The sequence below is a fragment of the Heteronotia binoei genome, chromosome 2 (assembly GCF_032191835.1).
Source record: "Heteronotia binoei isolate CCM8104 ecotype False Entrance Well chromosome 2, APGP_CSIRO_Hbin_v1, whole genome shotgun sequence".
In the NCBI taxonomy this organism is placed as follows: domain Eukaryota; kingdom Metazoa; phylum Chordata; class Lepidosauria; order Squamata; family Gekkonidae; genus Heteronotia; species Heteronotia binoei.
The window spans coordinates 113,301,210-113,315,349 of NC_083224.1; the positions used below are offsets into that span (position 1 = coordinate 113,301,210).

Consider the following 14,140-nt stretch of genomic DNA (forward strand, 5'->3'; position numbering starts at 1 on the left):
ACATGAAATGAAAAGAAACATCATTTAACAAGGTTGCTGGTGCAAACATAATCTAAGAGTGTGATTTTGAGCAGAATCACCATGTTCTATGCTGAGTTCTGTTCGACTGTCAGGCTGGCAAGGGAATAAAGCAAGCCTGACTATGCCAGGTTGAGTTGCCATTGCCAATGTTTACTTAATCACAGCAAGCTGCTCATTGTGTGGACAGTTAGGTAGCAGCCATGGAAGGGGTACAAACACTTCAGTCTCAGGTGACTGACGATACCCAGCAAGGAGACTCCTAGAGCAGGACTAACCCAACAATAGCAATTACCATAAGAATGCCAGCAAGGATGCAGATGCTGATAAAGACGATGTCACTGGTGTCCTGACTCTTGCTCTCATAGACTTCAGCCACCTCGGCATCCTGCTGTTGGGATTCCACCAGGTTTTCAGCATACTGGCTCAGCCTATAGGGACCAGACCTGGAGATAAGATTCACAGATGCCTCTTTCCTTTTAGGCTCGCACTGTACCTCATACTGGTGAATGTCTTCCTGATTTCCATCCGAAAAGTCAATATACAGGATGCTGATGATCATGGATGTATTATTTCTTTTCTAAATGGCAAAGGGTTGAAAAGGCAAAGAAGTTCCTTATTTTTACCTATATATCTCTGTAACCTTTGCGCTATTGTTTTTTCTTAACCAATAGATGAGGAAGTCTTCAAAAGCAGCAAGGATTACTGCTCAACTCTGCAAGGTATGGATTTTATTTGGAGAGCCAGTTTGGTGTAGTGGTTAAGTGTTATCTGGGAGAGCCTGGTTTGATTCCCCACTCTTCCACTTGCAGTTGCTGGAATGGCCTTGGGTCAGCCATTACTCTAGCAGAGTTGTCCTTGAAAGGGCAGCTTCTCTGAGAGCTGTCTCAGCCCTACCTACCTTACAGGGTGTCTGTTGGGGATGGGGGAAGGTAAAGGAGATTGTAGGCCACTCTGAGATTCTCAGAGTGAAGGGCAGGGTATAAATCCAATATCTTCTTCTTAATCCTTAAAACAACTTTTTAGATTAAATAATTATATGATTTATGACAACACTGGATACAGCAGATCCCAGATCTGTTTAGCTTGTGAACTGCCAAGCTGAACACAATCCACAACTTTGACAACTCCCCATGTTTTTGCACTCTCTCACACATAAACAATGAAAACTAGAAACAATCCTTTGCAGGCCACCATACAGTGTCTGGTACACTACACTCAGCTCGGTTGGTCACAAAATTGTGCTAGTCTGCAATAGAAACATATCCCATAACAACTTCTAAGGTGCACAGTTCAAGTATTGCTGCAGAAATATGCTGAATTTTCACACAACATAAATGCCATTTAGTGCTGTGCTAGCATCAAAACAGAACAACCTTTCTACAGCACTAGAACAGAATACAGCATCCCCTCCTCACCCTTTTTTGCTGTGCTCTCCCCCCCCCCACCCCGCCATATTACAAATGCAGGAAATTCCATCTGACCTCCATATTATATGTATGCAGGCCAGACAACACGAAAATCAATATGATTGACCTGATGATGAGTTAGTTTGAGTTGGTGAAGAATGTATCCCATACTGTTCCCAGCCATAGTACATCAGTAAACCCATGTGTGCCTTTATCAGAACATGGTGCAGCAGCTCTCTGCAGCCAGTGTTACCTCCTGGCACTGGTAGGGGAGGAGGTAGGGTTGCCAATCCCCAGTTGGGTAAAATAAACAACAAACACCGTGTAATTATATGCTGCAAATAAATGCTTCAAACATCCACATAAACTTCTAATGAGTCCAAAGTCCACAACCATAAGTTTAATGATTAATCCAACTCTGGATACTTGAAAATAGGGTACCAAAGAAGAAATTCTGCTGTTCATAACTTTCTTCTTGTTGACAGACACAGGCAGTCTTTCTCATTTGCACGAAAGCAGTTGTGAGCTGTGACATAAGCATGGGTTCTGGAATTAAGGATAAGCAGCCAGTAGAAGTGGCAATGAAACACGACTTGAACCTGGGACTCGCGTAGCGGTACCTGTTGAATTGAGGACTGCTATGTCAGGAAGGAATCTTTATCATTGATACTGCCTGCATCTGTCAACAAGAAGAAAGTTATGGGCAGCAGATTTTGGTACCTTATTTTCAAGTATCCAGAGTTGGATTAAACATTGTACTTATAGTTATAGACCTTGAATTCATTAGAAGTTTATGTGGAATGTTTAAAGCATTTATTTGCAGCATATAATTACACAGTGTTTGTTGTTTATTTTACTAATCTGTACACTGTGGTTTCCAGTTTGTCTAATCCCCAGTTGAAGGCAGGGTTATCAGAAAGCTTTTAAAAGGGGAAAAAAATTGTAAGGAACAGTAAAAAGTTGCGACAGCCATTTTGGAAGATTTAAAAAATTTAAAAATAAATATCTTGACTTTGGGAGCTCCGAGGACGGTGAAATTGGGCTTGTTATAGAGGGCAAGGCCTACTCTTTTGAATCTGATAGTCGAATTAGAAATTGGTGAGGTCCAAATTTTCGCTGTTTTTTAAATGTCTGAACACAAGCAGCCCCGTACAAGGGCTACTTCATTGGAAAAAATGCAGGACCAATTGGAGGCAATGGAGGCCAGAATGATGAAAGGGGTGAGAGAGATGATAAATGAATCGAAAAAGAAGAAGTTTTGCAGAGATTAAAAAAGATATGGAAGATCTCAGAAAGGAAACTGAGGAAACATCTTAAAAAGTGCAGGAGGGAGAAGGCAGAATGAAAGTATATGATTCCACCTTGTTGAAAATGCAAGAAAAAGTTACAATCCATGACTGCAAATTGATGGAGACTCAGATACGTCTGAGAGGAGTACCTGAGAAGGAGGAGGATGATTTAAAAGAATATATAATAAAAATAATTGCAGAATTTTTAGAGGAAGACCCTGAAGAGTCTAAAAACATGTATGACTATATGCATAGAGTGAACTCACTTTATGCCAAGAAAAATAACTTACCAAGAGATGTTGTTATAAGATATATGACAAAGGAAATGGTGGGAAGGATCATGAGTAAAAACTTTGAAAAGACATTGATAGTGGGAGGCAGTAGAGTGAGAATCATGAAGGAGCTGCCAAGGCAAGTGATAAATGAAAGAACATATAAAAAGTTGACAGAAAAAATGAGAGACAATGGAATGAGGTTTAGATGGATAATACCTGAAGGCTTGAGCTTTGAACTCCAGGGGAAAAGAATCGCAATTACAAATGCATAGGATATGCGTAGATTTTTTGAAGACAATAAAGAATTTGCACCATGATGGATTATAAATTATTGTCTTGGAATGTAAATGGACTAAATTCTCCACAAAAAAGAAGGGCAACATTTCATTCGATCAAGAAACAAAACTGTAATATAATTTGTCTGCAAGAAGTGCATATCAAACAAAAGGGTTATAAATTTTTATGGAACAAACAATTGGGAGTGGAATTTTTTTCATTGGCTGAACAGAAGAAAAGGGGAGTGGTTTTTTATATTAAACAAGATTTGGAGCCAAAATTAGTGTTTAAAGATAAAGATGGAATATTTGTAGCAGTAGAGACAATATTAAATGGAAAAAAAATTGTTATTGGGATTGTATGCGCCTAATGGTGCAAAGGATGCTTTTTTAAAAGACATTATACAACAGCTTGATAAATTGACCTATGACCAAGTTTTGATAATGGGAGATTTTAATGGAACAGTTAAGAACTCATTGGACAGGTTGGGAGGGAAAAAAACCAATAGTAAAGAAGGAAAATTGCCAAAGTCCTTTTTTGAACTGGTTAAACAAGAAAATCTGGAAGATATATGGAGGAAATTTAACCCTGAAGTACGGGACTATACTTTCTTTTCTGCAAGACACAAAACTTTTTCTAGAATTGACATGTTGTGGGGAACTAAAGATTTAGGTCTTATAACAAGGAAAATAGAGATTTTACCTAAAATTGGTGCTGATCATAACCCAATAATGTGGATTACAAAATTGTCCAAGAAGGTGAGAAGATGGAGATTGAATGAAGATTTGCTACAGAAAAAAAAAACAGTGACATACCTAGAAAATGAAACTAAAGCTTTTTTCCAAGTGAATGACAAAGAGGATATTGACTTTCAGACGGTCTGGGATGCCTATAAAGCAGTAATGAGAGGAATGTTGATTACTTTGAATAATAAAGATAAGAGAGTAAAAGAAAAACAGTTGTTGGAAATAAAGAAAAAGGAAGGGGAGTTGAGAAAAAGGCCAGGGAAAAAGAAAATTTTAAGGGAAATTACAATATTACAAACTCAATTGAGACATTTGTTAAATAAAGAAGTGGAATGGAGTTTGAAAAGACTTCAGCAGAAATCCTTTGAGGGAGTAAATAAACCGGGAAAGTATTTGGCTTGGCAATTGAAGAAAAAGAGAGATAATAGAATTATTAACAGAATTGTGGTAGATGGAAAAGAAGGGGTTACTCAAGAGGGAATAAAAAGAGAATTTTTAAGTACTATGCCGAATTGTTTAAAGGTGTTAAAATAAAGAAAGAGAAGATGGATGAGTATTTACAAAAGATAAAAATAGAGCCCTTAACTGAAAATATGCAAACCGTTTTGAATGATCCAATTGAAAAAATAGAAATTGAAGCAGCAATTAACGCAATGAAGAATGGAAAAGCACCTGGGCATGATGGATATACAGCTAAATATTTTAAAACTTTTAAAGATGAGTTAATACCAAAATTGCAGAAGTTGATGAATACGATAAGAATAAAAGGGAAAGTACCAAACACATGGAAAGAAGCTGTTATTTCGTTGATACCTAAGGAAGATAGAGATGTCACGAACATAAAAAATTATAGACCAATTTTGCTATTAAATAATGACTATAAAATATTTACAAGAATCTTGGCAGAATGGCTTAAACAACATTTGATAAACTTTATAAAGGAAGATCAAGCAGGGTTTCTTCCCAAAAGACAAATAAGAGACAATATTAGAATTGTTGTAGAATATTATGAAAGACATCCAGAAAAAGAAGTAGCATTATTCTTTGTAGATGCAGAGAAAGCATTTGATAATTTAAATTGGGACTTTATGTTTGCAGTAATGGAAAAAATGGAGCTTGGTGAAAACTTTATAAGAATGATAAAATCAATATATTCTGAACAAAAGGCAAGGTTGTGTATAAACACAGATCTTACAGAAGATATGAAAATTAGCAAAGGTACTAGACAAGGCTGTCCGCTTTCACCATTGTTGTTTATATGACTCTTGAAATATTATTGATGCAGATCCAGGAAGAAAAAGAAATAGAAGGATTAAGAATAAAAGAATTTACTTACAAATATAGAGCTTTTGCTGATGATATAATGTTTATAAATGAAAACCCCATACAAGTTACACCATTGCTGCTAGCTAAAATACAAGAGTATGGGGAGTTGGTAGGACTTTGCATTAATAGAGAAAAATCAAAAATTCTGTGTAAAAATATGCAGAAGAACAAGCAACAAGAATTACAGAGACTAACGGGTTGTAAAGTTACCTCTAAGGTAAAATACCTAGGGGTGGAGATAACAATGAAGAATATTGATCTGCTTAAAAATAATTATGAGAAGTTATGGCGTAAAATGGATGAAGACATGTTAAAATGGAATAAGCTTAATTTGTCATTGTTGGGTAGAATAGGTGCAATCAAAATGAATATCTTACCAAGAATAATGTATTTGTTTCAAACTATTCTGATTGTGAAGGATGGCAAACAATTTGATAAATGGCGAAGAAAAATCTCAGAATTTGTGTGGGCTGGGAAGAAACCAAGGATTAAAATGAAAATTTTGACGGATGCAAAAGAAAGAGGTGGGTTTCAACTGCCGAATTTAAAATTATATCAGGAAGCAGTTTGTTTAGTGTGGATGAAAGAATGGATCACGTTGTTAAACAAAAAACTTTTAGTGTTGGAAGGTCACAGAAATAAATTTGGCTGGCACGCGTATTTGTATTATGGAAAAAAGAAGATGGATGGTTTTTTCTCTCACCATTATTTAAGAAATAATTTGCTAAATACATGGATTAAATACAAGAAATATGGAGATGAAGAAGACCGTTATGGATAGTGCCAGCTGAAGTAATAAAAATAACGGCTGAGATAGGCGAAGAAAAGTGGTTGTCATATAATCAACTATTAAAAATACAAAGTGGCAAAATAGAACTGAAAACTGCTGAGGAGTTGAATTATAAATATGATTGGTTTCAAATGCAACAAATAAAGAGCTTGGTGGAGAATGATATTAAAACTGAAGGAATAAGGAAAGAGCAAACAGAATTGGAAAAAGTTCTGCTTGGAGTCAATGATAAATTAATTTCAAAAGTATATAAATTACTTCTACAATGGTCTACAGAAGATGAAGTAGTGAAATAGGAAATGATTAAAAGGGCAATTAATGTAAATAAAGAAATACAGATGGAAACTTGGAAATATTTGTGGAAGAACTCTATGAAACTTTCAACATGTCAAAGTATTAAAGAAAACTTTTAAAATGATGTATAGATGGTATATGACTCCTAAAAAATTGGCAAAGATGAATAACAAGATGCCAGACAGATGTTGGAAATGCAAAAAGCATGAAGGTTCTTTCTACCATATGTGGTGGACTTGTGAAAGAGCAAAATGTTTTGGCAGATGATTCAGCAAGAGATTTCTAAGATCTTGGGATATGCGTTTAACAAAGTTGCAGAGACTTTTCTGTTGGGACTACAAATGGAAAAATTTCCAGAAGAAGATAGAACTTTGCTCTCAGCCGCTAGGACATTGTATGCGCAGTTGTGGAAGCAAGAAAAAATACCAGAGAAATGGGATTGGGTTATAAAAGTTATGACATGGAGTGAAATGGACAAATTAACAAGAATATTAAGAGACTATGATTTAGACGTTTTTAAGACGGAATGGAAAAAGTTTAGAAGATATGTAGAAAAAGAGTGGAAAATAAAAGGACATTGGACAATCTTTGATAATGATTAAGTTTTAAAAAGAAGAACAATATAAATTTCTGTTTTAATAGTTAAGGGTACCTTTAAATATTTGCATTTTAAGTAAATAACACCGGCGGGGGTCAAGTAACGGGGGGAGGGGTGGGTAGAAAGTAATATATGGGGTAGATAAAATAAGCTTTTTTTAACGATGTAAGATATAGATTTATTACCATATGTTACCAATAAAATTGTTTTTTAAAAAAAGGTTATCAGAAAGCGAGGAGGGGGCAATGTCTGCTGGGCACTCCATTATACCCTATGGAGACAGATTCCCATAGGGTGTAATGGAGAGTTGATCTGAGGGTATCTGCTGTTGGGGGGGCTGTTTTTTGAGGTAGAGGCACCAAAATTTCAGCATAGCATCCAGTTCCTTTTCTCCAAACACCCCTCCCCAAGTTTCAAAAAGACTGGACTAGGGGGTCCAATTCTATGAGCCGCAAAAGAAAGTGCCCCTATCCTTCATTATTTCCAAATGGAGGGAAGGCATTTAAAAGGAGTCCAGTCCCTTTAAATGTGATGGCCAGACCTCCCTTCAGAGTTCAGTCATGCTTGTCACACCCTTGTTCCTGGCTCCACCCCAAAGTCCCCAGATATTTCTTGACCAGGCAATCCTAGGAGGAAGTGAGCCTAGGGTTGCCAGGTCTGTGTTGGAAAATACCTGGATACTTTGGGGGTGGATCCAGGATAAGACAGGGTTAGGGAAGGGGAATGGACTTAGCACAGTATAATTCCACAAAGTCAGGGCTTGCGCATGGGAGTAGGGAGGGTAGGCGGCTTCCTAGAGCGCTACCCTGCCTTGGGGGCACCATTAGGTACCCCCTTACACCCCCTTGTCCCTGCAAAGTGCTTCTCCAAGCCTGCCTTGAAGGCAGGCTCAGAGGAGTGCTACACAGTGCACTACCCTCTTCAGAGGCTTCATTTGAAGCCTCTGAAGAGTGCACTGTTTTAGCTGTGCCCAGCCACTTTCAACCTGAAAGCGGCTGGGCACCATTAAAACAATGTGCTCTTCAGAGGTTTCCAAGGAAGCCTCCAAAGAATGTATTGTAGAGGAAAGTGGTGGCACAGCAGCACTTTTGTGCGCCGCCTGTCGCTCCCTTGTTCCCTGCCCTATGTGATGGCATCACTTTTAGTGATGTCATCGTGCTGCACATGTGGGTCCCTGGCCTATGTGGGTTGTTTTTAGGGAACAGACCAGCAGCGCCACTGTTGCACCAGTGATCAGCCACTGCTGCCTGTATACTACCTAGGAACTGATGCCTTCTAAATTTTTTGAGTGTGTTTGCTGCCATCTGTGATTTTGGGCAACTTCAAAGTTAATGATCTCTGAACATTTGATGATACAAGATTTGATGATACAGTTCTAAAACAATTTTTCTCAGAAATCAGAAGGAGAAGGCAACCAAACAATGGAAAACCATGTGACTGACAGTCCAGTCCTAAGTAAAGTAACCCTCTTTCTAAGATAATTGACTTCTGGGCACTTAGACGCATGTAACTCTGCTTAGGATTGCACTGTTACTCTCAATTTCTGCTTGCACAGTATGAGGATAATTTAACACATGGCAGATATCTGGAAGAATTTTGCTTAGTAATGAGCTTAGAGTTTCCCACATTAAGTGTGTGTGTATCTGGATGACTTGGTTCAGAAAAAAATGCTTTAGTAGGCCAACATCCAGAGCAAGGGAGGGGATGTTTGTATCTCAGAAATGAAGCTGAGTTGCAATGGACATTCTGAAGATGCTAAGTAAGGATCACATGGAATACAACTCATAGCAACCAAAAGAAAATGACATTTGTATTATAAATTTCCACCCAGGCATCAATTTGTTGTTGTTGTTCAGTCGCACAGTCGAGTCCAACTCTTTGCAACCCCATGGACAAAGTCACGGCATCAATTTACAGATCACTATTTCAAAGTTTATGACATGAAGTTAATGACAAACAGAAAGAACATTGCCAATGACATTTTTATGTGTATCATATTTTAAAAATTCTTTTCATTCTTCTGTGGCAGCATACAAGGTTCTCACCTCCTTGTTTATCCTCAAGACAGCCATGTGAGATAGGTCAGGCATAAACAGGATCAGATCTACCTGTTTTTTGAGGGGCAAAATTAAAAAATGACACTCCCTTATGTGCCTATTCTATCTTACGGGCCCATAGAATAGAATGGACTCCATACCCAATTTGGCATACCCCTCCTCTGGTGGCGCCCAGGGCAAGCGCCCCCTCTGCCCCTCCTTAGAGCTGGCCCTGGGTATAAAAGGTGATTAACCCTAAGTCAGCCAGTGAATTTCATGACTGAATGCGGATTTGTACTGGAGTCCTAGATCCTAGTTTGTCATCCTAAAATGAGAGCTGGTATCCTGAAGGCAGAGAAAGTAGTAAAGGGCAGACATTATTTCATGTGACTCTGATATTTAAAACCCACCCCCCCCCCAATATTTCTGCTAGTCGAATGGGTGTGAAAGGGCAATTAAAAGTTAGCAGATACTTTCCACTACTTCAACTGCCCTTCCCATCAAAATATCCAGGATCCTAAGAAAATAACATTTTTTTCTCACGTACATTATCCCCTAGTAATGGCTTTTCTGTTTCATCACTTATTAGTTTGATATTACAATTTGATGCTGGCCTTGCAGTTTCTTATTCAATTCAAGTATTAAACAGGCCAGTCTAGGGTTGCCAAGTCCAATTCAAGAAATATCTGGGGACTTTAGGGGTGAAGCCAGGAAACTTTGGGGGTGGAACCAGTAGCAAGGTTGTGAGAAGCATAATTGAACTCCAAAGGGAGTTCTGGCCATCACATTTAAAGGGACCACACACCTTTTAAGTATCTTCCCTCCATTGGAAAAATGAAGAACAGGGACACCTTTGGGGGGGGGGCTCATAGAACTTGACCCCCTGGTCCAATCTTTTTGAAACTTGGAGGGTGCTTTTAGGAGAGTAATCAGATGTTATGCTGCAATTCTGGTGCCTCTGCCTCAAAAACAGCTCCCCCCAGAGCCCCATATGCACAAATAATTTTCCATAGGGAATAATTGGGTGCTCAACAGACATCCCCCCCCCTGCTTTCTGATGACCTTGAAGTGGGGGAAGGGCCTCCAAACTGGGGGATCCCCTGCCCCACCTGGGGATTGGCAACCCTAGGCCATTTCCACATGGGTTATCTCAGGGCTTTTTTTGTAGAAAAAGCCCAGCAGGAACTCAGTTTCACATTAGGCCACACCCCCTGATGCCAAGCCAGCTAGAACTGCATTCCTGTGCTTTCTTGCTCAAAAAAAAAGCCCTGGGTTCATTGCTATCAGGAAGTTCAATGTTATCAGGAAGTGGGGATTTACCTGCATCTCTAGGGCTTCTCTGACTTTTCTCTGATCTTTCTAAAATATACTTTGCTCCAAACTTTTGGAGAAAATTACATCTATAGTAAAGACAGGTCAACTGCTGTGTGGGTAGAGTTGCCAACGGCAGGCAGGAAATTTGGGAGTGGAGCCTGGGATGGGTGAGAGTTAAGGAAAGAAGGGACCTCAGATGGGTATAATGCCATAGACTCCACCCTCCAGAGTAGCCATATTCTCCAGGAGAACTGATTTCTGTAGTCTGGGGATCAGTTGTAATTCCAGGGGATCTCCAGACCCCAGCTGGAAGTTGGCAACCCTATGAAAGTTTGGGGAACCCACCCAATGAACAAAGTTGGGGGGGGGTCAGTGAGTGGCAGCAAGAGAGAGAAGCAGATAAATCTCATTCTGTAAAGTCTGCAGAGGGCTAGATGGGAGTGTGAGTAAATACACTTATAGTCTTGTTACCCTGGTCACTTACCTGTGGTTCTGTACCACAAGTTTCAAACCTGGCATGTATTCTGAAGTTCAAGCCAACAACTTGAGCAGAGCAGGATGGGGTCCCTAAATATATCTTATTTCGCTCCAGTTGGGCCACTGATTGTGTGGGGATCTGGATCTGAAATTCTGTTCGTGTGCAGCTGACATTCATGGGGACTACTGCAAGAAAAGAAACAAAACACAGGAAGAACTCAACTTCCCCTGAAATCACAAGAGCTATTGACAAAGAGCAGCAGTCCCAGAGCCAGGCAATGAGTCAAGCTAGCTCAGACAGTGGGCTTGTAAAGAAAAACTAATGTAAAGAAAAACTAATGCCCTATATTCAAGAATCTTGCATGGACATGCAACTTGACCCAAATCTAGAGGCACTAAGACCAATGTCTTCGAGTATCTCCACATGTTCCCCATGGGTTCCAAGGGCACTTTGGTAACTTAGGTGAATTATTACGATGTTTGCTCCTTGCATGCCATTCCAACACATTTGCATTTGCACTTTCTGAGGCCTAGAGGATCGGTTGTACCCATTTCATTTTAGACCAAAGTAGATTTGCCAGGTCTGTGTTGGAAAATACCTGGAAACTGTGGGGATGGATACGGGAGAAGGAAGGGTTTGGGAAGGGACCTCAGCATGGTACAATGCCATAGAGCCCACCCTTTAAAGCAGCCTTTTTCTTCAGGGAAGCTAATATCTGCCAGCTGGAAATCAATAGTAAAAGCAGGAGACCTCCAGGCTCCACCTGGAGGTTGAAAAAACAGGAGAAAAAATACAACCACACAGTTATAGTGACCATATAACAAAATAACAATGCTAGATATAATAACAACAAAATTGGAAATTGACAACAATAGGAGTCCTGATGTGCAGGGAATTGACTTGAAACTTCCTGCTTCACTTAGTCTTCATGCATGGGGTGCTCCAATAAAGTTAATTCAACTACAAAACACAAATATATATATATATACACACAAAATCATAATATGCATGCCACAGTCATGTATATGATTGTCATTAAGGCATCTCATACTTACAAAGACTCCAGTTCAAATAAAAATTAACACCCATATTTCCACAGCGTTCCATGATTGCAAACTGAAAATAATACAATCATTGAAAATACATATCTTTACCACATAAATCAACCCAAATTCCCATTATCAAATACATACTCACTAATTAATTCTTCATGAGGACACAAAAGCGTTTCTAACACATTCCAAAAATCGGCACTATACTCACAATGGCTCGTGGCAAATTACAAAGACAGAAAAATTCTTTTATAGCCATAACCACATACACCTGTATTCAATTAACATATTCTTAAAAGGGAACGTACATCTTATACAGACACCAATAGTACAATTTCATAATGATTACTTACAACATCCATTATACATAATTATAAAAAGCATGATAAATCCAAACAGTTATTAAGATCATAAGGTACTACAGAATTAAATTTGTGAATCCATCTGGTAAAGATATGTATTTTCAATGATTGTATTATTTTCAGTTTGCAGTCAAGGAACACTGTGGAAATATGGGTGTTAATTTTTATTTGAACTGGAGTCTTTGTAAGTATGAGATGCCATAATGACAATCATATACATGACTGTGGCATGCATATTATGATTTTGTGGGTATATATATATTTGTGTTCTGTAGTTGAATTAACTTTATTGGAGCACCCCATGCATGAAGACTAAGCGAAGCAGGAAGTTTCAAGTTGACCCCCTGCACATCGGGACTCCCATTGTTGTCAATTTCCAATGTTGTTGTTATTATAGCTAGATTATTATTTTGTTATATGGTCACTATATCCGTGTGGTAGTATTTTTTATCCACCTGGAGACTGGCAACTCTGGCAGTCCCCAGGTCCAGGTGGGGGATTTCCCAGTTTTTAAGGCTCCTCCCTGCAACTAGCCAGCTGGCCAGTGGGGGGGAAGCCCCACTCCACCATGTGCCTTCAAACGTCAGCAGGTCTAGAAGAGTTGCAACTGTTTGTGTTTCTGAATGTTTGTGTGCCTTTAAATCTCAACAAGAGGAAAGCTGTAGGGGGACAGGACAAGCAGACAGAGCTGCATTGCTTCAGTCCCTCTATTTGTTTGGAGGAAAACTCCACCCCCTAGGCTGTTCTTTCATTTTCTTATTAATCTGAAGAAATTGGTTGAAATATAACAGATGGTTATATTCATCATTATCAGTAAATTACCCTAGTGAGATCACAAAAATGTGTGCTTGCTATGTTTATTTTGGCTGCCTTGTGAGAGTATGTATGTCCGTTTTCATTTAGTGGATGTTTAGATGCTGGGGGATGAGGGAATGAAGACTGTATTCCAGGGAACTGCACTGATGTATTTTTATTTATTTTAGGGAATGGGAAAGTCTCCTGGCTCCACCCCCAAAGTCTCCCAGCTCCATTTCCAAAGACCCCAGATAGACCTGGCAACCCTACAACCCTACCCAGACCTTGGCCTTGGCTTGCTAGGGTTGCCAGCCTCCATGTGGGGCCTAGAGAGCTCCCATAGTTACAAATTATCTCCAGACTACAGAGATCATTTTCCCTGCTTTGGAGGACAGACTATTATTTATTTATTTATTTAGACTATTTTTGTGCTGTCTCTTCAGAATCCTGCTCAAGGTGGGTTACAGTTAAAATGTCACAATATTAAAAACAAACCATTAAAAACAAGCCATTGACTAGTATTAAAACTATCCATGAAACAGAGATAGACAATTAAAAAGCAGGTAAGATAAAACTCCTAATTATATCCTGCTGCCATTATTCCATGCTGAGGTCCCTCCTCTCCCCAGTGGAACAATCACAGGTATAATATTTTATGTGGTTTGGTGTGTATATTACTAACATTTGACTATACAGGTACGAGCATCTTCTTGCCTTTGGTAACTTCAGACAGCTAGTTCCACTGTGAGAATCATTCATTGAGCATTTGGGTGAGTTTGGTTTCTAAGGAAATTACATAGTATATAGTTGGTTTTGATTTCACTATGTGGGTTTTGGTTTCATTTATATGTTTTTACAGTTCCAGTTGAATAGTACAGTAACCCTGCAACTTAGAAGAAGATCATACTTGCAACATGCAAATAAGCCTAGGATGCATATCACCACATTAATCGTCATCAAGAAGCCCTGACAGTGTTGTCCGCGGCTATTGCATTTACAAGTGACTTAGATGCTTGTAGATCTTTGTGAATCTTCTGAATAGACATATGTGGGCTATGGATACTTGGGTGAAAATTGGTATA

The 14,140-nt window shown here is 39.0% G+C and overlaps 1 protein-coding gene across 1 annotated transcript in view; it reads right to left on the reverse strand.

Annotated features, from left to right (window-relative positions):
* Positions 1-271: 271 nt before the first annotated feature.
* Positions 272-14,140, reverse strand: part of CDCP2 (CUB domain containing protein 2) — a 31,097-nt gene continuing 17,228 nt past the window's right edge. The window contains exons 4-5 of the mRNA XM_060233322.1: positions 10,856-11,034; positions 272-598 (exon numbers count right to left, since the gene is read on the reverse strand). Coding sequence (XP_060089305.1) covers positions 281-598; positions 10,856-11,034 — 497 coding nt within the window. The 3' untranslated portion in view covers positions 272-280. The remainder of the gene's footprint in view (positions 599-10,855; positions 11,035-14,140) is intronic.